At 39.4% G+C, this 27956-nt stretch overlaps 1 protein-coding gene across 7 annotated transcripts in view; it reads left to right on the forward strand.

Moving 5' to 3' along the window:
• The window catches only part of adcy7 (adenylate cyclase 7), a 185968-nt gene that overhangs the window by 120313 nt on the left and 37699 nt on the right, over positions 1-27956 (forward strand). For all 7 annotated transcript variants that reach the window (XM_072547328.1, XM_072547327.1, XM_072547325.1 and 4 more), the window contains 9 exons: positions 4312-4461; positions 6045-6190; positions 10242-10353; positions 13057-13184; positions 14389-14547; positions 15316-15448; positions 21914-22105; positions 22209-22252; positions 26297-26377. In XM_072547328.1, coding sequence (XP_072403429.1) covers positions 4312-4461; positions 6045-6190; positions 10242-10353; positions 13057-13184; positions 14389-14547; positions 15316-15448; positions 21914-22105; positions 22209-22252; positions 26297-26377 — 1145 coding nt within the window. The remainder of the gene's footprint in view (positions 1-4311; positions 4462-6044; positions 6191-10241; positions 10354-13056; positions 13185-14388; positions 14548-15315; positions 15449-21913; positions 22106-22208; positions 22253-26296; positions 26378-27956) is intronic.

Here is a 27956-nt window from a genome sequence, read left to right on the forward strand (position 1 = left end):
ATTTTTGTTTTATGTGAAGTTCCCTTCGCCAGCTTACAACCGTGCTTCATTGGTCTAACATCCTGGCAAACCTCAAACTAGTGTCCCTACACCTAATTGTCATTGTCATTTCAGATCTTGGATACTTCCCATCATGAATGCAATTTTCTCCTTACTGGAGGTGGTGAAAGAGGTGATGAGAAAGGGAAATAATGGTGTGAATTGGTCCCGGAGAGTAACTTGCCTTCTTCTTGCCAGCTGAAAAATTGAATGCTAGACGAGAAGCTCCCCCTCGTGCCCTTAAGTCATCAATTAATGAGCAACTCACCATCTCACACCCTCACACCGCCCCCCCCCCCACCAATCCCTGCCCCCCACCAATACTTAGAATATGGGAAAATCATGCCCCACCTTTCAATAGTCTCCTTTGCACAGATATCTGATGTACCTAAAGGTGAACCTAGAATGCACCTAAACATTTGTTTCCATTTCACCTTTTTGCTGTTCCTGCAGCATACATAATGTACTTGTTCCTTTTTATTTGTCTGTCAGAAGTCTCAATGGATAGAATTGTACAACCTCCTTTTGTAGGGCCTCAGCTGTTTTTTTCTGACTCAGCTGCTGGGCCTAGCCTCATATCATCTGGAGATATAAGCAGCAGGCAAAGTGTTAGAGACTGTAACATAGAAATTTGGATACCATAAATTATTCAGATCCCATTCTCATTGTTTGACTTAAACAAAACTTTTTGATTCTATTTCGATCTAGCAACATATTTGAGGTTTTCCAGGTGACACTTGTTGTTTTTATTTGATTTCACCATGAACTACAAGTAGATATTGTCAACAGCGAAGCTCAGGTTTTCACATTTTTTGTGCTGTGTGGATCACCCAGCCGCTATTTCAAATGGCAATTTATACTTTTGCATTTGGCAGAGGTCATGCACTGCATCGAGTGAGCTTACCTCCAAGAAAAATTGGCCACAGAAATTATAACCTGTTACCAGACTCTGCTGTGTGAAAGATCTAATAGGAGAAGAATTTAGGACTATTGGAGGTGGGGGAGTAAAGGGACAATTCCACCAACTTTTGAATGCAGTGGCTTTACCTTGGTTTGCTATCCTTGTCAGGGCATGCTGAGGTTGAGGGCAAAATTGTGATTTGTTATTGCTGATCTTTTTCAGTCTGAGCCGTACTCAGTAGGATTTTCTATAGATAGCTGGTGGTGTGATTGATTGGCACATAATCACAATCCGAAGGGAGAAGTAATTATAGTAATTAAATTTAATGATAGCTAAGCATCCTTTACTATAATTTACTACTAGTGTAGTTCACAATGTTGTGTGGCATATTTACTGAGCTTTGAACTTGGCCTATCTAAATTCCAGTTTGGAAAAGGGGCTTGCAATGTTGTAATTTTAAAATTTGATAAGCAGTTTTCTGTCATCGTCTACCAGACAAATTAAAATGATCACTGCTAGTAGTGGCAGAATTTGGAAAAGTATTGAATATAATTTGTTCAATTAATTACACTCATATCACCTAAATCTCCCTGTAGGATGCTATATTTTCTTGTTCCAGTAAAGAGAAATTTTGTAAGTCTAATTGGATACAAAAATTGACTGCGTGATAGGAGATTGAGTGTAATGAGCAATAGATACTTTTCGGATTGGCTTATACTAATGTTCCCCTGGGCTTGGTATTGGGACCTTGCTTTTCTTGAAATATGGTGATGATCTGTGTCTTTCGTGTGCAGAAGACTAATTCTAAGTTTGCACACGACACTATGCTTGAAAGAATTGTAAACTGTGAGGAAGGTAATGTCCAAGGGCATTGGCAATGGTGGAATATGGCAGATGAGATTCAATGCAAAGAAGTGTGAGATGATACACTTTTGTTGGAAGAACATCGAAAGACAATATTAAATAGGGGGTATGATTCTAAAGGGGGTGCAGGAGCAAAGGAACCTGAGTGTACATGCGCACAGATCTTTGAAGGTGTTAAACTAGGTGGAGAGAGCAGTTAATAAAGCATACGGTGTTCTTCGTTTAATTAATTGTGGCATAGAGTAGTAAAGCAGTAGGTGATGTGAGTTTTGTACAAGACACTCAGACCTGAGCTGCAGGATTGTGTACAGTTGTAAGTGCCTCAATATCAGTCAGATGTGAATGCATTGGAGAGAGTGCAGAAGTTCTTTACAAGAATGGTTCCAGGAATGAGAAACTTCAGATGTGGGGATAGATGGAAGAATTTGGGACTATCCTCCTTGGAGAGGAGGAGGCTGAGAGGAAATTTGATGCAGGTTTTCAAAATGGTGCTTGGGCTGGATAGAATAGATGGGGGAGCTGTTACCATTCGGAAAATAACAAAAAACAAAAAGGGTGCAGATTTAAAGTGATATGCATACAAAGCAAGGGTGTTGTGAGATTTTTCAGTTAGCAAATGGTTAGAATTGGGAATGCACTGCCTGAAAATGCAGTGGGGTAGGTTCAATTGAGGCATTCAAGAGGGCATTGGATAATTATTTGGATAGAAGTGGTGTTCAGGGATAGGGGGGAAAGACTGGATTGGCACAAGGAAATAGAAATTGTGCAGACATGCAGATGGGCTGAATGGCCTCCTTCTGCATTAAAACAATTCCTGTAATTCTATGATTTTCTTCAATCCTGAATTTTATTATAATTATTAAAGCTAAAGATAGGCCGTATAGATGAGCTGCAAACAGATTTTGGGAATTAGACAGCTTATCACTGATTTTGTAACTAAGTTTTGTTTTTCTTCTATATATTAATGTTTAAGGATAAAGAGATTCTACAAATACTTATCTTTCTCAATGGATGACTCATCAACAACAAACGTCCGAGCAATATAATGATTGTAGCACAGCATTTTAGTTGTATTTACTCTGTTGTTTACAAGTGTACATGGGTAAGCAACGTCAATGTTTGGCAGAGTTTACTGGGTCATAACAGAATAGAGAAACATCAGCTCATGACAAGCTGATTTTTAATGTCCTTTATGTAACCTGCATCTGTGTAATCTGTTTCTACCACCAGAATTTGCTTAGAAAACATTGTTTTATTTTTCTATATGAAACAAAGAACTGAGAGTGTTGGAAACCTGAAACAAAAACAGAAATTGCTGGTGAAACTCAACAGATTTGGCAGCATCTGTGGGGAAAAAGCAGAGTTAACACTTCGGGTCCAGTGATTCTTCATGATGAGTTTCACCAGCAATTTCTGTTATTGTTTTATGTAGGCTTTGTAAAGTTGAGTACTAATCTTTTAAAGTGGTTTATGCAATCGTAACTCTGAGTTGCCAAGATGCAGAGATACTGGTGTGAAGTCACCTGATGAAGGAGCAATGCTCTGAAAGCTCGTCATTTCAAATAAACCTGGTGTCATGTGACTTCTGACTTTAAAAATGCTAAACCAGTTTATGAAGCTGGTATCAACTACCAGAAAGAAGTGCTTTTTAAAAAAAATAAGTTTGCGTTCTTTAGCCACTTTGTTTTTGTCTCCAATAAAGCTCTTACTTTTTTGGGCTGCTCTCAGCTGGTCATCGCATGGTAATACAACCAAGTGGGAAGGAAATGCAGCCATTACCATCTTCCAACCAGGCACTTTACACTTCAGTTTCTAAAGCATTCTCCGATCGTTAATGGATGTTAGATGTCATGTACAGATTCAGGGACAAATTAAAAGAAAGTTAAGAAACAATATTGAGAATTTCATTTGTCATTCCACTCATGGTAGGAGGAAGTGATTTTATTCAGAGAGTCTACTGGCCATCAACGTATTTGAGAGTGGCCTTCTGAGTAGTTGTCAAGATTTCCAACCTGCACCAGGCAAGAACCTCATTGCAGTATTTATATTTGATTGTTGTGGAAACCCAAGCCGGTTTTTAGGTACCCAGGTTGTTCCAAACAATGGTTCTTAAATGGACTATAAGGAGGCTGCTGTTACACAGCTGAAGTTCTCCTCCTGTTTCTACAAGACTCCTACAATAAGCTGTCTGCTACTCTGTGCCATTCATGCCAGATTGTGTTCACCTCCCCCTTTTAAATGTCTTGACCAAACTTTGCTCTGCAGCAAAACTACCAGACTCTGGCAATTAGTTTCCTTTCCCCCATATAAGTTAACCAACACACATACAGTCAAATTAGGTGTAACTATGATTTGAAACCATAAGAGTATAGTTGGCTCATAAAAGCTGTATAAAATAGAGCAATTCAACCTTTCAGTGAAGATTTGGATGTTAAGTGTTATATAAATAATACATTAGACAAATCCAATACTACATTTAAATACTAACCTTTATTTTTGTATTCCAGTTGATTTCCAATGCTGTAATATTTTTCTGTGGCTGCTTGATTGGCCTTTTTCATAAATTCTCAATGGAACGTGCCTTAGAGCAAACTTATGAGGACACTTTAAGCTGCATACAAATAAGGATGCAGTTGGATATTAAGAAGAAACAACAGGTGAGGATAGTAAAGTTTGTCTTCAATTCCAGTTCATAACAAGAGTTTTACTGAGGAGAATGATACAATGTGCAATCCATTTCCTTCTGTTTAAAAGTATTATGATTAAAGATTGGATTAAGCTTTCCCAAAATGTCTTGGGGAGCAATATATTATGTAAATATTGTGACTACTTTACTCTTCCACCAAGATTGATGTAGATTTCCATGAGTTGAGCTTTCCCTAGGATCATACAATAGTTAGAACTTTTGAAGTAAGTCACTTAGCTTGTCATATCCATGCTAGCAATATACCTTTAATTCCACTTGCTTGCCTTTTTCCCTGTCGCCCTGAAATTCTTTTCTGTTCAGATAATTATATAATTCCATTTGAAAGTGATGATGGAGTCTGACTCCCCCACACTCTCGGGCGATACATTCCAATCCTAACCATTTGATGTGTAAAAACAATTTTTTGTTCGAGAGTCAGAGTCATAGAGAGACACACACAACATTGACACAAGCCCAACCCATCCATACTGGCCATGTTTCCTGAACAGAACTAGTCCCTTTTTTTGCGCTTGGCCCAAATCCCTTTAAATGTGACCTCTCCGTGTACCTGTCAAAATATCGTTTAAATGTTGTGGCTGTATCTGCCTCTACCGCTTCCTCTGGCAGCTCATTCCATACCTGCACCATCCTCTGTGAAAAAGTGATGCCTTTAAAATTTTTCCCCTCTCACCTTAAACCTATACCAAATGTTACCACCACCTCTTTTGCCGGTAACCTTAAATTGGTGACTACTAGTTCTCAATACTTCCACCAATGGGAACAATTTCGTATTATCTGATTCTGTCCAGACCCCTCGTGGTTTTGAAGACCTCTAGTAAATCATGTCTCAACCTTTATTTGATGGAGAATAGTCCCATAGCACATATATGCAGTACCATTTGTGTGAATATTCTTCCCCCCATACCCACTCCACCTCCCCCCCCCCCCCACCCCCAACCTCACATATGCAAAGTTAGTTTTATACAAGTTCAATATAACTGTTGTGGACTTGACCTGACTAATGCTAGAGTTATCCCAATTCTGGGTTTCTCCCAGGGAGTTCCCTCCTGGAAGAGTTAATTATAAATATGGACGGGTGAATTGCATGGTTTCAGGGTGAATGCTTTAAATTGTTGAAAGATCAATGCATGGGTTGCTTGAATTTGCCGTATTTATTTGTAAGTAAGGCCCCCAACTAAAGTGTGGAATTTGATGATTACGACCTTCAAAAGAAGCCACAGTCCAAACTGAGTTCTCTGTAATTGTCACTTAATATTCAACGCTACTCAAAAAGTTCTTGGGATGTCTGCTTTGGGGATGTAGTATTTGGTAGGATGTTAAAGGTGTCTGAAGATGTGGTTATTTTATCCTTGGCTTGGAGGTGCTAAACACTGACATTGCAGTCTGCAGGATTCATTCCCGAGTAGTGAGGTTGATTCACATGACCTCAAGCCATATCAATTTTAATAAATCAAATGAATGGTTATGCTAAGGTGACAATAAAATATTGAAGGTGTTATGTACATTTACCCTGCACCATTTCTTTTATTCCAGGAAAGCCTGCTGTTATCAGTGTTGCCAGTTTATATATCTATGGAAATGAAACTTGCTATTATTGAACGTTTGAAAGAAAGTAATTATTACCCACACAAGCGTGATAATTTCCACAGCTTGTATGTAAAGAGGCACCAGAATGTAAGGTACAATGTAACTATTCATGATCTTCATGGTATTGACAAAGCATTGCATTAAGATTTAGCCTGTGCAGGCAAGAAAATTTCAGTTTGTGCCTACTTTTGAAATTTAAAAAAAATGCAATATGTTAAAATATAGTGATTTTTCAAGTATTCACCTGAGAAACTTGTTTTATATTGAGTACCCCACTTCCAGCTGCATGAGACAATATATTACTTTATTTTGCACTTTTGTAACAAAGTTCTTTGGACAAAGTTGCAAGTGAAAGCATAGTCTCCATATCTAACCGATCAAACCATTCATAATTTTTCACACTTTTATGAGATCCTGTCAGGATCGCCTCTGATTCTCTTTTCTGAAGTAAAAGCTACCAGCCTGCAGTCTTTCCTGACTGTAATCTCTCCATTCTGATACCACCCTTGACCATCATGGTTGGACTTTCTGCAGTGGTTCTGTTGTAGTATGGAAACCAGAACTCTGCACAGTGCTACGAAATGGGCCCTGACTGCGACTAGGTTTAGCATGTCTTCACTACTTTTGAATTCTACACATCCAGGAATAAGTCCCAGTGCTTTATTTACAATTTCATTGTCTTGCTGCAAAGCCATGCTGTTTTTAATGATGTGTTCACCAGCATCCTTAGATCTATTTGCTCTTCTTTCCATTTAGTTTCTTATTTTCTAAGACAGAAAGTGATGTTTCTGCTTCTCTATCTTCCTTGGTCAAGTGGCTTAGTCTGTAGGTTTTCAAATGTTGTTATATATTGCAGTCTTCCTCCGTGTTAGCTCTACCCCCAGTTTGTTGGTTTCTCAGAGTTATTTGTCCCTTCATCAAAATTATTAAGTTATGAACAACAATGGTCCCAGCACAATTGCTGTTGTCTAATATAACTTTCCTCCAATATAAATAACTCCCATTATCTACTCTATACTTATTTAAATTTGGTTTTGCTTCCATTTTGTTCCCTGTCTCCTGGCTTTATATAGACAAGTCTTCAAGTTTTTGAACTGTACAATATTGAAAATTGAAGGACTGAATCTTTCTTTTTTTTGCTAAAAGTGCTGATTGCATCAGGTATTTTGGAGGGATTTCTGCTGCGAGGTCAGATGGGTTTTCTGTCTGCATCTTACAAACTCACGACTACTGGAACAACTCCCCAGTCAGCAGATATCCCAGAATTCCCTGGCACCCCTGTCTCCAATGACAGTGTATCATTCCTTAGAAGTCAGCCCAAAACTGTTCACAGTAATCCATCTGTGGTCTGACTGGATCCTTTTTCTAGCAAAGCCTCCCATTTGTCATACTCCATTCCCCATGAAATATAGGCCAACATTCAATTTGCCTTCTATATTACCTCTTGAACCCATATGCTAGCTTTTTGTGATTCATGAGCAAGGACTCCCAAATCCCCCTCTTATGTAGCTTTCAAAGTCTTTCCCTATGTAAATAATAGTCAGCTCTTCTATTATGCGAAAATGAGGACTGCAGATGCTGGAGTCCAGAGTCTAGATTAGAGTGGTGCTGGAAAAATGCAGCAGGTCAGGCAGGTTCTGAGGAGCAGGAAAATCAACATTTCGGGCAAAAGCCCTGCATTCCTGACAAAGGGCTTTTGCCCAAAATGTCTATTATTCCTGCCAAAATGCATAATCTCATATTTGGCGAAAGTGAGGACTGCAGATGCTGGAGATTAGAGTTGAGAATGTAGTTGAGAATGCACAGCAGGTCAGCAGCATCCATATTTGTCCACATTATATTCTATCTGCCAAGTTTTTCCACTTGCTTAACCTGTCTTTCTCCCTCTCCAGACTCTGTGTCATCGTCAACATTTGCCTTCCCATCTATTTTTATGTCATCCATAAACTTGGCTATATGACATTCACTTTCCTCATTCAAATCATTAATATACATTGTAAATAGTTGTGGCTCCAGCACTGATCCCTGTGGCACTCCATTAGTTACAGATTACCATCCTGAAAATGCCCCCAATCCCAACTCCCTGTCTTCTGTTAGCCCATGCTCTATACTTGCTCATGACGGTGGCAGCTGTCCAACCTGGGGGTCCTTCTGAGCAAGTGCTGAGCTGAATTCACCAGGAACTAGCTCTGATTTCCATATCATAAATATTAATTCATTAAGTTTGACCGTTAACGAGATGTTTCACAAACAACCACTGGCAGCTGGCCATGCTGCCATGTGAATATCAGAAAAAATAGTGAGATGATCCTTCGTGGACTTCTTGCTCAGATCTGCCACACGTTTCGCCAGAGCCCTCATTGCTTTCACCCCTGGAAGTATTTGACATCAACTGCATTACTCTTATGTGCTGTTTCCCTTTTTAAGAATTCTATCGGGTTAGCTAAGCTTTTGAAATGCAGGTTGACAATTTTTTTTGTCTGTAGATGCTCTTCTGTCACACTCTTTTTTTGCAGCTTTCAGTATCTTTCATGTTGTTCCCATTAAGCTTACTACTTTGTAGTTCCCATATTTTGTTCTACTTCTCTTTTTGTATATAGGAACTTTATTAGCCACCTGCAGGTCCTTACTCTGTGCCTCATCAATGGAACTTCTGTCCTCATTTTTGTTTGCTAATGTTTTGCTCTTGTTCAATCCTGACATTTGTCTTCAGTTCCTACTCTTGCGGAGTCTCTGTTTTGTTACCTTTTTAAGTAAAAACTGAAATGAGATACTTATTGAGTACTTAAACCATTTTTACCATTGCATTTGAATTTATCGTACTCATCCTTTGCCTTATTGCTTCTTCAGTCCTCCTTTTGCTTGCTGAGTGTTCGAATGATCAAGGTCAGGGGTTGACTCATTCCTGATGAAGGGCTTTTGCCCGAAATGTCGATTTTCCTGCTCCTCAGATGCTGCCTGACCTGCTGTGCTTTTCCAGCACCACTGTAATCTAGGTTGACAGGACAGCTATATTGGAGGAGGACATGGAGGGATATGAAGTCATGGGTGGTAATTCTGAAAGATGCCGGTGGACTCGCAACTAGTGTAGGCCAGGGGTGGTGGGTGAACAGGACTTGGCACAAGTTAGATATGTGCAACAAAATATTGCTTGAGCTCAAGGTTGTGCAGGATGATAGAAGGGAGGCTACTCAAGAGAGAATGGAATAGAGTCGATTCTCAAGGTAATAAAAGCTGGGTTAAAGCATCAGCAGCAGCAAAGTTAAAGTGGGTGGGGAAGTTGATGGTCTTAATAATGGGACAGAGACATGGTCTAAAGCTTACATCAGGGTCAACCTCAACTTTCAAGACGAAGTTTGGAATTGATGACAAGGGAACAGCAATTATAGCAGTGCAAGAAGACAGTGGCTTTGGTCTTCCTGATGCTTAGTTGGAGATTGGGTTAGTCCTATGGTGTATTGGAGATAGTGGAGGGAATCCAGGGGATGTTGGTAATATAGAGCGAGGTACAATCAGTGTACAGGTGGAATCTGAAGTTAAATTTTCAGAAGATGCATGTGAGGGGGAGGATGTAGATGAGAAATGGCTCATGGTTAAATGTAGACCCCTTGGGGGAGGTTAGTATTGAAGGAATGGGAAGAGAAGCCATTACTCTGGTTAGTATATAAGTACTGACAGTGCCCCCTATATTTCATTAGATGTTCATTATTCGCAAGATGCATTTGAATGTAAAATGAGCTATCGTGGAATTATTCCTCAGCTATTGTCTCAAAACTGCCATAGGCTAATGTTACTAAATGCCTGCTGGGACACCAATCAAATTTACTATTCATTCTCTTTAGGAATACTGACTTGAAATAGCCATTCGGTTTCTTCCTGGTTAGCTTTACTGGGGAGATGCTTGTTTTGAACATTTTACTATGAGCATCTGAAATTGTCCAAAAGCTATCCTGCAATCACGTTTAGCATTCTACCCCACCCCACTGTAACAATCCCAATAGGAACAATCCAGGTTTGACTTTGTTACTGAGAGCTTCACTCTCTTCCCTTCCATCCTAGATCATGTTTCCTCAGTTTGTATTATTGACAACATTTATTTGACTGCAAATCTAGTTTTCCTGAGTGTTTCTTTGTTATTAACAGCATATTGTATGCAGATATTGTGGGCTTTACCCGACTTGCTAGTGACTGCTCACCCAAAGAACTTGTTGTCATGCTGAATGAACTGTTTGGGAAGTTTGACCAGATTGCTAAGGTAGGCTTCTAGTTTTCTTAATTCATGCACAAATTAATTATCACCATTGTGACTCCTCATCGTTCAAAAGCAAAATATGGTAGATGCTAGACATGTGAAAGAAAACAAAAATGCTGGAAAAATGTCACCAATCTGGTAGCACCTTTGAAGAGGGGAAGAGGTGAAGTTTATGTTGATGACCTTTTGCATTTCCAGCATTATTGTGGTTAGAGGCAAGCCTAGAGTTATAATTATCTTTTTGAACTGGATTTGTGCATTAAGTATGCTTCAGAATGCCCAAAATGTTTTATTTTGATGTGGGATGGGGAAAGAGGTTTTGTGTAGAAGGTGCGGGTTTTGGGGAGGAATATAAACTTGGCATTATTTCAGGCTTTGTACTTTAATATTTGCAAAGATTGTATAAGCACAGGCGTGCATCTTGTATTCAATAATATGGGGTGGTAAACAAATTGAACCCATTCATGTCATCATTTGTCTCAAATTTGTCCCCTTCCCTAATATCACTGTTGGTCCAATTTTTACTCTTGTGTTAAATCCTGATATTCATGTGATAGATTTTTTGATGATAGGTTATGGTCAAAACAAATTGGATGAAGACTGCCTGATGCTTATCAAGTAAATAGCTCAGCTAAGCAGACAAACAAAATTTCAGTATCAGTTCCAGTTATGGATTGAATTAGCGTTATCAACCAGAACATGGCAGGAGGATGAGAACAGCCCTTGCAGCCCATGTCTGGCCAAGGCATCTGTATCTGTTTGCTGTTCATTGCAGGCATGTGGATATTGGGATGAGGTCACCTTGGGATGAGGTCACCTTGGGATGAGGTTGTGATGCTCCATATGATGTAGACACCTCTAATTTAGGTTCACCTTTGAAGGATGATCACTTAGCTGGGTAACTGGTAATGACAATCAACCATATACTGTTTTGAGGATCCTTCAGGCTGGGAGGAGAGAATATCAATGAGGAATAAAGTAATGATCATTTTATACCAGTATATTTTGATCTTTAATGAGCAGTTCAAAATGAACATGATCAGTAGTTTGATGCAGCAATTAAACTGCTACAGTCTTAAGATATTAAATTACACTCCTGAGAATTGATGTAATAACTATTTAATATTCTACTTTGCTATATATAAACAGATATCTAATTAATTTGCTTTCTAATGCAGATCTAGACAAAGAAAGGGGAAGTAATACCTTTCATTCTTCAACAATTTGACAGCTTTAAATGACATTCATCTGACTGCTCCCAATTTTGAACAACTTGCATTTTGTCTCTCTGTCTTCCAGACAGCCCTCCACTGCTCTAAACCCTCCCCCCAGTGCAATAAAGACAGAGACCCCTTGTCCTCAACTACCATCCCGCCAGTCTCTGCATCCAACACATCATCCTTAAACACTTCCGCCAACTCCAACTAGACTCCACCGCCAGGAACATCTTCCCTTCCACGAGGACTGTTCATTTTAACAGTCTTCCGTTTGTGCCACTCTCCTCATCGATTTCCCCCCCTCACCTTCCCTCTCCACCCCGAACGCCTGGGTACCTTCCCCTGCAACCAGAAAAGATGCAAAACCTGCAGGTACACCACCCCTCTCACCTCCATCCAGGGCCCCCCCAACACAGTCCTTCCAGGCTGAAGTTCACCTGCCTCTCTTCTAATCTAGTTTACTGCATCAGTTGCTCTTGATGTGGTCTTCTCTACATCGGGGAGACCAGATGTAAACTTAAGAACAGTTCACCGAGTATCGCAGCTGGGCTCGCAGGGGTTGACCGGATATCCTGGTCACCGCCCATTTCAGTTTCCCCCAATCACTCCCTTTCCAACATGACCATCCTTGGCCTCCACCGTTGTCAAAATGAACCACAGCGCAAATTTGAGGAACGGCACCTCATCTTCTGCCTGGGCACCCTACAGCCTGGCGGACTCAACATTGAGTTCTCCAATTTCAAATAGCCTCCCTCCCCATCCCCTGATTCCCTTCCCAGCCTTTTCCCCCTTCCTTCCACTGCTCCCTGCCACCAACCGGATTCATTTGTCCCATTGGCCAACCAGGTCGTACCCTCTACCTGCCTTCACCTATCCCCACCTCACCAACCTGCCCCCGCCCCTCCCTTTTATCTGCAGCTCCCCTAGTCCTGAAGAAGGGTTACACGAGAAACATTGACTTCTCCACCTCCTGATGCAGTTTGGCTTGTGTGTTCTTTCCAGCCTCCAGCCTGTCTACATTGCCACTGGAAGGCAAAGACACGAAACAAAGCTGGCAGAGCAACGTCTACCTGTGCATGATCAATTTCAGTTGCAATTTAAATAATTGTAAAATTAGATATTGCAATATGTTAAACATTATTGGTATATGGTTATGATGTTTGTGTATATTATATGTTATTAAACGACTTCAAGGCCTGCAGAAATTTGAACAGGTACAGTTCATTATGTATCTTCACAGCTACACATTAAGACCTTGGCTGCACCAGGCCCTGCCCCCAGGTCACCTGACCTGCTCTCTCAAAGGAGCAGCATGCACCCCCAACTGCATACATAATAATGATGATATATTTATCGTGTTCATATGTATCGGCAGTTTTGAAGTAACAAATTAGTTGAAACCAGTCCTTAACATGAATGGTTTGTTGCATGATGCATTCTTTGCTGTAATATAAAACCAATATTTTCATAACATGACTTTTCTTTCTAGGAGAATGAATGCATGAGGATAAAAATATTGGGTGATTGCTATTACTGCGTCTCAGGTCTTCCTGTATCGTTACCAAAACACGCAAAGAACTGTGTGAAAATGGGGCTCGACATGTGTGAAGCTATTAAGTATGTAGTAGAGCTTGTATGCAAAACAGTTCAACCAATGTAGTATTGATCTTATTGTCTCTTATTTTGGCTATTTGATTATTCACATTTGATTGTAATAAACTTCCAGGAAAATAACTTGTATCTAATTATATGTAAATGTCAAGCTGAATTAAAGGCTAGGGTGAAATTCATCTTGAACAGTATCATTGAAACAGCAATAGCAAATTACTCCTATAAAAGCTGTTACTGTATAAGATTTGAACAATTGATAAGTTTGGATGATTTTAGTTTTCTTTATTACTTTAAAAAATACTAATACATCAATCATCTGAATGTGTCAGCCAACAAGTGTAAGAGATTTTCATGTTTACTGTTTATTGGAAATCCCAACATGGTTAATCTTCAGTTCAGTTTTTCCTTTTGGCATCAATAATATTCTGGCTAGATGGCTGGGTCTGCTATTATTATGACCTGGATTCAGACTAGCCAACTAATTTCTCTTCAGATCCTGACAGGCTGAAAGAAGAGGAGACTTTAGGCTTTAACCTTTCCAACAATCTTATCTGGTTTTAAAAGCAAGAAGGCTGGTGTGGTAATCCACTACAGTCCATGGAAACAACATCCCAAATTAGTTTTGTACCTTTTACTTCACCAGCCATATTTAAGGGCCAAAGAATTTTTATCCTGAAATGGATCTGAACAAAAAACTGCAAGAAAATTTGTTGCAAAGCAGTAACGTCCATAAGATACTGTTCCTGCAACAGGTGCCAGTAATACAACTGGCTTCCAATAGATTATAATACCATGTTGGAACTTCTCACCAGTAGAATAAATGCCAGTGCAGGGTCAGATAATTTTGGAATGGATGGTTAATCAATTGCATTCGTTTTGCTCTCAATTTACAAATAACTGTTCATCAGATTTAACCTATTGCAAAATAGGTGCAAAGTGGCACTACACATTTTTACTCACTACTGCCATTCAAATTTTCCTTACATAGTATCAACTATCTTTGGCAAAAATGAACCAAAGATTAACCATGTTTCAATGGAGGAAGAATGCACCACGTAAAGATTTGTAGTTGATTTCTGGGTAAACCTTTTAGTGGGACGAAGTTCTCATGTAATTTCCACTTCTGGTTGACTGAACCAGCAGGTCACGTACAATAATTTGGACTTTAAAAACTGGGAATGCTATGTATGTCTTTTTTTATTCTGCAAAGGCAAGTTCGGGATGCAACTGGAGTAGACATCAATATGCGGGTTGGTGTTCATTCTGGGAATGTACTGTGTGGTGTCATTGGTCTTCGAAAGTGGCAGTATGATGTTTGGTCACATGATGTCACCCTAGCTAATCACATGGAATCTGGAGGAGTGCCAGGGTAAGATTTGTTTTAAGATTTAATTAGATCCTGACAAAAGCTACAATTTCAAAAGCACGCTATTCATGAAATTCCCAGTTAGCTAGAAGTGATTTAATATGGGGTTTCTATGTGGCTGGGAGTTAAATACTGTGGAGTGGTGTGTAACCAGTTAGCACAGAGGAACTCCATCATCTTCAAGCCTCACACTACCTTGACTTAATAAATTACTATTCCTTCATTATCGTTAAAGCAAGACCTCCTATCGAGCAGCACTACTATCACTACTTGTACAGCTGCAGACTATGAAGGTAGCTCACTATACCCTTCTGATGGGTGATAAATACTGTCGCATCTCATTGAATGAATTCATTGATTGAAAATAACCTTAGCCAGTCTGTACTTAAAATGTTTATAGTCTATGCCTGATCATCAAAATCATTGCCATTGAAGGAGTTGTGATACTCTAAAAGTGATTTCATTTTGAAACTTTCCTCTAAGATTCATTGGGCTTTGGAGACTGACATTTTCAAGTACGATACAAATACAAACATGCTCAGAACTGGTGACTTACAAAGAATGTCAGTGCAACTGTTGCTTAATTCATGAGAACCATAGGGTGAAATATGGCCATTACAGTATATGCTTGTTATTCATAAACCACTGTTTCATTTGTTTCTGAAATGTGTTCGATAAGTTATTGATTTGCTAGAAAAACAGTTGACATTAGTTTGCGTGCTTTGAAGTAAAAATAGATGTATTGATTGCGTTTTGGATTGTTTTGTGTAGGCGTGTACATATCACTGATGCAACGCTGAACCATTTGCATAAAGCATACGAAGTTGAAGAAGGAAATGGACACCAAAGAAACGCCTACCTCAATGAACTGAAGCTCAAAACATATTTGGTCATTGATCCAAGGGTGATTGTTTAATGCTAATTCAATTATTTACTTTGTTTCAATAATCTAAAGTCAATGATATGTAGCATTCACCTGTTAATAAATAATGCATTCAGTACAGTATTTAAAATTAAAATTGAATTATGTGCAAATATTTTAGCAATCCAAAATAAAAATCTTGTGGACTACTTTGAATATTTGCAAATGACCTTTTCTAGACTAGGTCATTTACAGAACAGAATTAATACTTTTTTGGTGGTTTCTGGCTCTATGTGATCCTTTTCTATGTTGAGATGTTTTCTTTAAATGGCGCGGGAAGTATTTTTGCTCTGTTTTTATGTACATAATACTGCGTTAGTTTAAATGTAAAAATAAGAAAATCTCATTCAGTTTATCTAGTTCATTGCTGTTTCTATTTGAAGACTCACTCAGAGCAAATAAGAAATGGCCTATCATAAATATCGTTTGTATGTCTGTAGGATCATATCTTATATAGGGTCTCGCTGCTCACTTTTTATGCTGTCTAACCTAGGTACCAAAAATCAAATGGGACTTTGTTGATCTATATCCTTCTACTACTCTCTGCTTAACCTGCGGACACATTGGATTGTACATGATAAACATACCATTGACATTGTCCAATTTTCACCAATATTAACATGATTAGTGATATGTGGGAGCGACTTTCCTTAGAACGTCTCCTCCGTCTTGCAGTTAGTTTACTGGAAACTGTGATGTAAATGAAATTTTCACTGGTGTTATGATGAGACTTATGAGTGGGAGAAACACATTTTATTTTGATGAAGCTTTGAAAATCATTAGGTTGAGGAACATAAATAACTCTACAGATGTTGATGCCCTTGATTGCAGATTTTGGTATTGGTTGACAAATGTCTTATCTTTGAATAGTGGGTGGAGAGAAGTGTTAGATAAACACCAGGGCCTGAATTTTTATCTTGGAATCAGCAATCGTGAGTCGGGCTATTTATCATTGTCACGATCTTGCCCTTCCTGGCAGATCCACCCATGCTATTTCTATTGATGAGTGATGAGGTAGCCACTAGTTGGGATCGTTGTCCCTTGATACAGATGGGAAGATGTTAAGACAGGCAGTATGGAAGGTTGTCCTCTTTACACTGGGTATTGGCCTAGTTCTGTAATGGGTGTTAGTAACTTCAGCCCTCACTCTCCTATGATCCCTTCATTGTTCTTCATGGTCCCGGTCTTCCCCGTTACAACTTCATTTGCCCTCTGATATCCCTCCACACCCATTCACCCAGGATCAACTATGGATAGAATTCATGAATCTTCTAATGACATCCACTAAATGTTCATTGAATTTCAAGATCACCAATCAGCAGTTCAAAATTGCCTTTGAAAAACCTCAATCCTGACAATGAAACAGTCAATCGAAGTGAAGTTCACAGCTCCTTTAACAACTTCTGCTGAACTGAATGCACTGTGGAATCTGCAACTCTGCCAAGCATTCATAATCAGATTCCAGTGTCAACAAGGCCTTTTAGAGATTAATACGTTAAAATCATTGATAGTATTGGGCAAGATAACCACCTGATCCACTGCTTCACATGGATGATACTTCACACTGCTTCAGATTGGATAGTCTGTCAAAGAAAACGCTAAGTCACAAAGGACAATAAAGTACATTAAAACCTGAATTGTGAGACTCTTAAATGCAGAAGAGCTTTTTATTCATTGCATACAATTTGAAACACATCTGAGCACTTTCTTAATTCTGGTCATGAAATGTTGACTTATTTTTTTTAAGAGCAAAGTCCTATCATTACTCAGTATAAAAATATACTTAACTAATACACCATTAAGTTGTGACATATGAATTTTAATACCTTTTGATTTTGCCTGTTAAAAGCTTCTCAATTCAGGAATAGTCTTGCATCATGGTTCTCAACTTCTCTGAAGTACTGTGAATCACATCTCAAGACAATATTTGGGGAGGTACGTTGGCTCAGTGGTTAGCGCTGCTGCCTCACAGCATCAGGGACCTGGGTTTGATTCCAGCCTCGGGCGACTGCACATTCTCCCCATGTCTACGTGGTTTTCCTCCAGGTGCTCCGGTTTGCACTCACAATCCAAAGATGTGCAGGTTAGGTGATTTGGTTCAGTAATGTGTAGGTCGGCTAAATAGGGGAGGGGAATGGGTCCAGGTGGTTACTCTTTGGAGGGTCTGTGTGGACTTGTTGGGTCGAAGGGCCTGTTTCCACACTGTAGGGATTCTATGATTTGATGAAAATAGGCCCAACACTATGCAAATAGTGGAACCCTGCAATGGAGTTGTTAAAGTCAGGATTGCTGTGTGTGGACATCCTCCCTTCACCCTGCTCCCAAGTCCATAAAATTTCCACGTGATGGGAATAGGGGCAGGAGTTTCAGAATCGGGTCCTGATAGAGATGGATGCATGAGAAACCTATCCCAAATGTTGGATCTGATGAGGTGTACAAACCCTGGCTTAATTGATATGCAGCATATACCTGAGATGTAGCGGAGGGCAAGGTCCATGCAAGCTTCAATAATTCAGGAATACCCTTCATCTGATCTGCAGTGTCTCCAAAATTCAGACATTGGCTTTGGAAATTCTTCTGTTAGCCCTCTGAAGAGAGAGTCTGTATTCTACATCTCTTCCCAAATTTGAGTTTGAAGTTGTGTATACACTTTGATCAGTAAAGCAGAATGAAATTTTTGCTCACTTCATACTTCATGTTTTTTGTTCATCTCTTTCCTCAACTAGAAAAAGATTTGGTAATTGTTAGTATCCAGCAATGCAAGTGTAGGCATTGGAGGAGTAGCAAATATGTATTTCTTTAAGATGTAGTTTGAAATTATGAATTGTTGGTCTGGTGATGAAGACTGGATTCTGTTTTAGGAATAGTGCTGTACTTTTTATCAAGCCAGTGCAAGCAGTGTGTGTGGGATGTTCTTTGCTGCACTGATCTATGCAGTATCTGCACAGCTTTTTGGGAGTCTTAGTAAGATACTGAGCTCACAAACGTCATTCAAAGACTCAAAGTAGCTAACTTGTAGCTACTTGGCTGTACAATGGAAAATTAATTTAACAAATTTGTGCCACAAAATGCTTGTGTGTGGATATTTTACACATTATTTTTGTTATGTGTAAGTGGAAAATAAATATAGGTTTGGATTTTCTGGTTAAGATCCTTTAAAATGTAACGTCTTGACTAAACCTTTGTGGGAACAGTTTTGCTAAATTCATCCCCACCTTGGGGATTTAAAAAAGATATCTCTACAAGAGTTTAGAATTTTGGATTTAAGGAAAAGAACAATTACATCACCAACAAGTAAAGAAATAAGTCAAGGCAATTTGGAATGAATTTTCATCTCAATTCTCATTTTCTCCACTCTTCAGTTTGGGACTAGAATTTTAAAGTTGTATTTGACTGGCACAGACAAGTTGCGCCTTTTTCTACATGTTGATCTTTGACTCTAAATTTCCCACTTAAATGTTTGGATGTTTGCTGAGTGATGAATTCTATCACACTCACAGTTTAACTATGATTGGGGTTGAAGTTAACTCAACTCATAAAGGGAAAGGGATATAGAAATTGTAAATCACATTATATGCAGTTAACTACTGAATCACTGTTGAGCTGGTTGGTTGATTGTAACCATCTTTCCTGGTTTGAGCAGCTCAGGTGCCACCCTGTGTGTCACCACCAAGCTATAGGTATGGCAGAAACCACATGCAGATTTACTCCAAGGTAGAATGAATACGTAAATGTCCTTCTCTAAAAGATATGGCACATCTGAAATTCCTCAATCATATCAGTGAAAGAAGGTGGGGGTAGCCATTTCATCTGAAAGAACTGACTATCTGTTGTTCAGTGCAATGTAGTTTGTGTAATGTCTATTCTAAAATAGAGTTTTGTAGAATACTATTGTCTGAGGCACCAAATTTGCTTTGATCAGACACTGCCCAAAATCTTGCCAAGTGTTTTCCTGCATAATTTGCCTTCAGAACTTAGTGAACTTTGTGTAGGTTGTGACTTATTGTTATTGTGTGGAAGGAGGGGTGGTTAGTCAGCATTCCTTTCACCTCTGGGTCTTGAGCTGAGCTACAGATTGGGCTGGCTAGCCTCATCCATCTAGCAGTAAAGTTCCTATGTCGAATAAATTTGAGTCTGCTTTCTGATCCTAATTGGGAATCATGTTTCAAGGTGTCATAAAATGGCAATTAACATCAGGAGAAGTTTAAAAAATGAAACATCGCACTGATGAGCTAAGATATTGCTGTTGTAAGTTTTTGAGACGAAGGAAATCTGTTATACAGCGTAAAGGGAGTTTTAATGGACATTTCTCTGTGTCCTTTATGACTAGAAAAGTGTTTAATTCTGAAGCAGTAACATCAATCACCTCGGTAAGTCCAAAGTACACACAATCAATTTACTAAAGGTACTCTTAGTGCTAAAATTGGGAATATGTATTGGAGCCGTACCATTGTGCTGAGGATTTTAATTTGTAGTTGGAGTCTATTCAAAGATAATTCTATAATTTGAGGACCTGTTTACAGCTGGTGAACCACATTCAATTGCAGTATTAGTGGGAAAGCATACAGCAGCAGCTGATGTAATCAGTAAGCAAAGATAACTTGTAATGATGGCAAAGCACTAATACTGGAGAAATAAAAGTCAACTATGACGAAAAAGACAGGTGGCTAAATGATTGCAACAGTAATGACTATGCTGATCTATAATGTGACCTAATTGTCTAAATTTGAGAATGCAGTTAGTCACCACTTTAACTGTGATTTGAAAGAATAGTGACCACAAAACAAGCATTAAAGGTTGCATTTGTATAGCAACTATCATGTAATTGAATAGTAGTGATATTAAAGGCCCTGGATACATTCATCAAGGTCAGACCTGATTTAGTAGAATAGATTTGGTTGGGACCGTATTGAAGGATGTTCCAATGTTTGTTGTATTTCACTTGGGCCATCCTGGTTAAATATTTGGACAGTTTGAATAATGCAGTCCTCTGTTTCATAATATTCAGGTTTTGAGCACTGGTTGGCAATTGAAGGCTGTTCTGCCCATACATTTAACCACTGATGTACTGGAGGATTGCTGTTCTAAACACTGCATGTTTGGAACTGACGCAATGTCTATTGGCCAGAACGTTGTAGCAGTAATATAAGTGTGTCGTCAAAGCATGCAAAACTGCACAAGCACTTTGTTGATGGTTTAGCAACTCAGAATTCACTAAGATGATTAAATGCATTTATGGTTTTACAGAAGTTATATTGGTGTGAAGCCTGGTCCCTGCGTGCAGCGGCAAATGGAAAGTTAAGTGGACATAATGCCAAATGCTTTATATCCACTGAATGCAAGTGGTGGGGTCAGAGATAGAGAAAAATTAAAAATTTGCTCAAATTGTCGATGCCAAAGAGGGTTCAGAAACTAACCACATATCTGACAACGTTGCTCCCCTAAGCAAGCTAGTCGGCATTCAAAATTTATGGGTGATTCTGTCCCAAAGGAATCACCCAGGAACTCACTCTGAACAGCTGAAAGGAATCAGTGTGGATCTGCTCCTCCAATCACAGGTTGGGCCTCTCCCTTGCGTGTCATGAGAGGTTCATGAAAGGAACAACCTGCGATTGGAGGAACAGTGAGCAGGGAAAGCATGTGCGGGTCATGGAGGAACTGCCAAGGGACTGACTGCCAGGCATTCATGCAGGGAGACTGAGTGTCAGGACAGGAGGCTGACAGTCAGCGCGGAAGGCTGGAGGTTGGAAGCTAGCCACAGTTTTGCTGAATTTCAGGAGGGAGCTGTACGGGGCTTTAGAGATTGAGGGAGGGATGTTACATTGGAAGAGGAGGTATTAGAGAGAAAAAGTAGCTGCGTGAGTGGTGGAGACAGACAGAACCTAGTTAAGAGGAGGAGAGGCTGCAGAGGAAATCAGAAACAGAAGGAAGCATCCACAGAGTGGGAGCTTTAATGGAATGAAAGAGGCAGACTAGGCTGGAAAAGTGGAGGGAGGATACATTGGGAAGGGGAGATGATGTCAATTATTTGATAGAAGAATTAGTTGCTAACTTATTCTTGTATCTTTTGCCCATATAAATACTCTGTCTAGGAAGTTAATGTTTTCCTTATGTGTTGTGGCTTTTACTTCAATGGACAGAAGTTAATTATCAAGGATATTGATGAATTCTTCTTATTTTGCTTCTGAGTGTCTAGGTAGCCCATGCAAGTCAGAAGAGATTGTTACTGCATGAGAACTTCACCTCAAATGAGTTAGTGAAAATGAAGAAAGAAATGTCAAGCAGACCCCTTGAAAAATAAAAATTACTTTGTGCCTTGTTACTAGTCCAGCAGCTTTATTTCTAATGTGTTCAAAAATGAATTCAATTTTTTGAATGCTGTCATTGTTTTTATATTTTGATTTTGACCCTTAGAATTGAATTGCAATGATATATTGTTTTTGACAGACCAAACAACAAAGCCTGAAGACTCGCCACCTACCAAAGCCAAGACAAGGTAATGATGGGCTGAAAATGAGAGCATCTGTCCGGATGACACGATATCTGGAGTCATGGGGTGCAGCAAAGCCTTTTGCTCATTTTCAGCAACGGGAAAGTGAGAGCAGTGAAATGTCAGCACCAAATGGAAAGATCCGGAAGGTATGTGGGTAGAATATGCTGTTGATAAAAGCAGACAATGCATGTTTTGCTCTGGAAATCGATGAATATGTTTTCACTTTTTAAATTTCTCTTTCCTGTCCAGGAAATTCCCATGCATTCTCTTCGACTACATCGAACGTTAGATAGGTGGGTTTTCATTCAGCTGTGGCGCTACACATTATGTACAGGTTATGTGCTATATGTGTCTATCCAGTTGTAATTTAAGAGCCCTTAGGCAAGGTAACATTGCTTTGCTCTTGAACAAAATTCATCAATTACTCCCCAATTTTGTTCCATCTATGTTTTGGCTTGAAGGTTTCAGCTCATGCTAGAGCATGATTTCTTAAACTGCGAACTGAGATAGTTATTTCTGGCAGTTTATTTAACCTCAAGCTGCCTTCCAGCCAAGCCTGATCTGATAGGAGCAATTTTACAATTTTAGTGGAGATGATTGAATAGTGAAAGTGGGAACAATTACATCCTTTGTATCTCAACTCCAAGGACAGAGTGCAATCTTTATTGTTTGGTTCCACACAAAATCTGTTGTTTCTCAATTAAAAATGTTAATGTTAAAATTTTGAAGACATTCCCCATGACTTGATGATATGTGATGTGTCTTGTATACTAAAAATACCTCTGTTTCATCCTTGCTGCGTGCAGAATTATCTGATCTCCGTGGGGCAATGTTGCTTTTGTAGTCATTGGTGAACATATAGCCCCCACTGTTCATTATGGGTAGACTTGCCTGCAGACTTCCTTCGGATGCTTGTTTTGAATTTTTCAGTGATTGTAAGTTCAATATGTTGTTCTCTTTGGACATAGTGAGTCTCAGAGTGGGCCTAACAACAGTGTGCCACCTCAATCAATCACTGTAAAGGATCTTTACTGAGAGACAGTGAGATGAATGCCCATGTCTCATGGGTGCAAGTTGAGAAAATAATCCAATGGGTCACCTCCCTGTAGTGTTCCCGCCTCCAAGTGATCTCACCAGAGTTGGGGTCAGAAGGATGATCAAGTGCCCATCTCAGCAGTTGATGGCTCTGTGTACTTGCCTTAGATTAGATTAGATTCCCTACAGTGCAGATACAGGCCCTTCAGCCCAACAAGTCCACACTGACTCTCCGAAGAGTAACCCACCCAGACCCATTCCTCTACTCATGCACCTATCACTATAGGCAATTTAGCATGGCCAGTTCACCTCTAGATTAGAGTGGTGCTGGAAAAGCACAGCAGTTCAGGCAGCATCCGAGGAGCAGGAAAATCGATGTTTCGGGCCTGAAGGCTGTCTGCCTGTATTCCTGATGAAGGGCTTTTGCCCGAAACGTCTATTTTTCTGCTCCTCAGATGCTGCCTAAACTGCTGTGCTTTTCCAGCACCACTCTAATCTGGACTCTGGTTTCCAGCATCTGCAGTCATTGTTTTTACCTGGCCAATTCACCTGACCTGCACATCTTTGGACTGTGGGAGGAAACCCTCACAGATATGGAGAGAATGTGCAAACTCCACGCAGACAGTCGCCTGAGGCTGGAATTGAACCCAGGTCCCTGGTGCTGTGAGGCAGCAGTGCTAACCACTGAGCCACCTTGCTGCTTAGTTGGATGGCCCCTCCATTCCATCCCCAGTTGAGCTTGACAGAGGCCTCCTGACAATAAGATAAAGCCAATTATGCTTCACGTGATTTCCACTCTGAGTCATGAGGATTAGAAAGCTTATGAGCTATCTTGTTGCTTGGTTACTCAAAACCTTGCTGAATTGTTCAAAGGGTATCCTGTGTTAAATGGGTGGTGTCCACATATTATCTTTGCATTTCTGCATTTTTTCCACTGTGTTAATTAAACTGAAGCACAATAATGTTCACTCTCCATTTTCTGCTGCCCAGCCAAATGAGGTAAATGCATTTTATTCATGCATTCAATTAGATACGCACACTGCTCCCTCTATTGTCAGAAGAATATAATGGTAGCAAAACAGTGAGACAGCTCATCCAAGGTGTTGTTCTTAGCTATGTTCTTATCAGTTAGGTAGGACCTGATGGAAACCTGAAATTTGAGGTTTCAATTACAAAATGTTTGCTGAGAACTGGAATGTTATAAAAGAACAACATTTAGGAAAGAACAAATGAGGAAAATCAGACACACAAGCATTTCCCTTGTGTATACATATGTCCATGTTTGCAAACATTTAAGACTTTTGAGCATGTAAAATAGGGGCCTATAGGCTCTTTAAAATTAGTCAACAATGACAAGGGGAAAATTTGGCTTGTCTTCGTTATGAGACCTTAGTAACTCCTGGGAGTGTCAGCAAAAGATTAGTTATGAAGTGTTATTTTTCAGAGATGACCAACTGACGTGGAGCCAAGAGGAGCAGCAGTGCTTCCGTACTCCATGCAGTGAGCTCTTCTGCATTGCTTGCTCCAACTCTCCAGCAAGCTGGCACTGGACAGTGTCACATCAGCTGAAGTTACTGTGGAAGGACTGTCCTTCACAACCACTTCCCTCACCTAAGAAGTGTTGACCCTCCGATTAAACCACCACCAGTTGTCTCTGTCTAATGAGAGATAAGCCCTATGATCCCCTGGGACTATGGTGGCTTTACCTGTGCAGCTTCGTTTTCTCCTGTGTGTTGGCTTTCCTCGAATTTTGTGTTTCTACACATACAGTTTGTCTATGTTATCTTTCAGTTCTGAGGAAGGGTTTTATAATTGGCAAGTCAGCTCATAATTTCTTGATGATTTTACCCAATCTGCTGAGTAGCAGCAGCCTTTCTTTCCTTGCTTAAATAATTTGATTAGTTATTGGAGCTTCAGTGCAATTTATTAGTCCTTTTCTTGCTAAACCAATGCAGTGAGCTTCCTTAATGGTGCTTTTACCAAATCTTAGTGCTTACTAATGCTGCCAAATCTTGACATGTGAGTCTTGTACCATCAGCAGTATTACCAGACTAAGCTATTCAGGTCCACTAAGTTCACAGTTGAGGGCAGCTATTTTACTGGATCTATCCATTAATCAATTCAATTGATTATAATTAGTTTGCTTTCGTGTTGCTGCTGGTTTTGTAAGATTGCTTTTTGGGAGCCAAAGTCATAAAGCATTATTTAACAACATCTTTTAAAAATATATTTCCAGAATGGTTCTGAAATCCTTTCCTTTATTTTCTTTCAGTTGATCAGTTTAGGATATTTGGTTTCTGTAGATCTAGTTTTGCATTGCACTAACTGGTTTGGTAAAGCATTCATTTTCAAGCGTATTTCAATTGCATCTTCATTTTAATTGCTTGATTACTTTTGATGATTTCTTTCAGTATAAAATGTTGTCTATTAACACGAATGTTGTATTTTTTAAATTAATTAATAACATCTACTAAAGTGATGTAAATGGTCAGTTGTTACGGTTCCTAACAATTAGTAGCAATCTTTGCTTTTGAGTCTTAAGATTCTAGGTTCAGATTCACTCAAGTGCTTGTGGATAGAAAATGAGATAGACATTAATGCTACACCGTTAGAGATGCTGGCTTTCAAATGAAATATTGAACTGATGATCCATCTGCTGACATGAGTGAACGTAAAAGATCCCATGGCACTATTTCGAAGATGAACAGAGATTTATTCTGTGTCCTGGCTAATATTTGTCCCTCAATCAGCACCAAAAGAGTACAGGTTACCTGGTCATTATCAGATTGTTGCTTCTCTGAGTTTGCTTTGTGTAGAATTGGCGCCGTATATCCTACATCATAGGAAGTAACACATCAAAGTACTTCATTACCTATAAAGTGTTCTGTGATGTCCTTTGACCATGAAATACACTGCGTAACTGAAAGTCTGAATTTCTTGATTAGGATTTTATGAGCGTGCACTAATTTACACTGCTACACAAGCTTCTACTCTCTCATTTTATCTTCCTTAGCTTATTTTGAGAATATTTGTGATTTTCTTCAGTGTGCATGAATATATTATCTAACGCCAAATCAGTCCCCTTAATGCATTTTTAAAATTTTGAATTTATTTCATTTTTAAAATTCTTTAGTCAATACAAGTGGCTGTAAGTTGACTGAATGATCTTTACACAAATAGTTCTGCTGTAGTTCAAGAAGCTTGAGTAACTGTAGAACAGAAAATGTAGGAGATTGCATGTTTGTGAGCAATAGAGTAGTGTAAGGTGTATTATATCTAGTAACTCAGTGTTAACTCTCCAGAAACAAATCTCAAAAAAGAAGATTTGAAGAGGAACTGCATGATAAAATGATAACAACAATTGATGGGATAAATTCATACAGGTATGTCACATTTAAATTGTCTCCTTTTCTGACAATGCATCTTAGGAACTGTTTGGGTATTAAGATCTTTGTAAGTCACCACTTGAATGTAAAGAGTATTCCAGAATGAAACAAACACCCTACTTGTGAAAATTTTACAAGAAAATGCTCTTCCTTGCTTTTTTTGTAGAGTATAATTTTAAATAAATTTAAAATTAATTTTAAAATTAATTAATTGGAGTTGACGGTGTTGGACTGGGGTGGACAAAGTTAAATTTCACACAACACCAGATTATAGTTCAACAGGTTTAGTTGGAAGCACTAGCTTTTGGAGCACCGCTCCTTAATCAGGTGGTTGTCCTGACAGGACCTCAAATAAATCTGTTGCACTATAACCTAATGATGTGTGACTCTTAACTTTAAAATTAATTGCATATTTTAGTAAAGTCACTGAAGTCCCAGACGGCCACAGGATTGCTCTCATTTGAGAGCGAGACAACTTGTGGTAAGTTTAACTTGAGGGTCACCATGCTTCGTGACAAGGTTGAGACAGGTGGGAACTTCGTGACAACCTCAGCTTGTATGGTAATGCTAACCGAACATGTGCGGTTACTGAGCTAACCAACCCTACAAACACAGGAAAGGATCGAGTTTCAATTCCAGGTAGGTGCTGTGGGTGAGTGAAAAATTAATTATTTTGACAAGCCTGTGAGTTGAAAACCAGAAGGACCAATATTGTGATGCCTTCTAGGCAATATGTGTAATTGAGTAAACATTAGAGTGGTGCTGGAAAAGCACAGCAGGTCAGGCAGCATCCGAGGAGCAGGAAAATTGACGTTTCGGGCAAAAGCCCTCCATCAGGAATAGAGGCAGGGTGCCTGCAGAGTGCAGAGAATAAATGAGAGGGGGTGGGGGTGGGGAGAAAGTAGCATAGAGTACAATAGGTGAATGGGGGTGGGAATGGAGATGATAGGTCAGAGAGGAGAGTGGGGGAAGATGTGTAATTGAGTCCAAGGTAGACATTAAGGACATATGTGGGCTTTGAGCCCAAGGTAGAATCAAGCTTAGTTGAGATGCTGTGGTAATAAGCCCAAACAACCATTTATCAGGGCTTACACCTGAAGAATGACCATTTTGGTGAAGAACCAGGGGTGTTACTTTTCGCCACTAACTGAAGTTTTGATAGAAGTAAATTGCAGAAAGACTTGCACTGCTTGAAAAATAATGTCTGAGGCACTAAAAAAAAATCCTTGAAAACATCTCTTTCCAGGAGCACTCATGACACTAATGGGGCAATGAGCCAAATGACAGAAAATGTGTGAAACTACAATTTACTCAATTGCAGCACGTCTGTATTCGTTTAATGAAACGTAACAATTTTAAAATCTCTTGAATGGAGAGGTTTTCAACATCAGGGGTAGAAATTCAGAAGGCAGAAGCCACAAAAGCAATTTGCCCATATGTCTTCAAAAGCGTTAAAAATAGTAGCAAATATTGCAGTAATAAGGGATGAAGAATCTTAGGGAAGGATTTGTAAGAAGCACAAAATGACTCTCTCAGCCTATGATAAGTGTACCATTAGGCAGGGAATTCAACAAGG

This window comes from Chiloscyllium punctatum, chromosome 26 (assembly GCF_047496795.1).
Source record: "Chiloscyllium punctatum isolate Juve2018m chromosome 26, sChiPun1.3, whole genome shotgun sequence".
Lineage (NCBI taxonomy): Eukaryota > Metazoa > Chordata > Chondrichthyes > Orectolobiformes > Hemiscylliidae > Chiloscyllium > Chiloscyllium punctatum.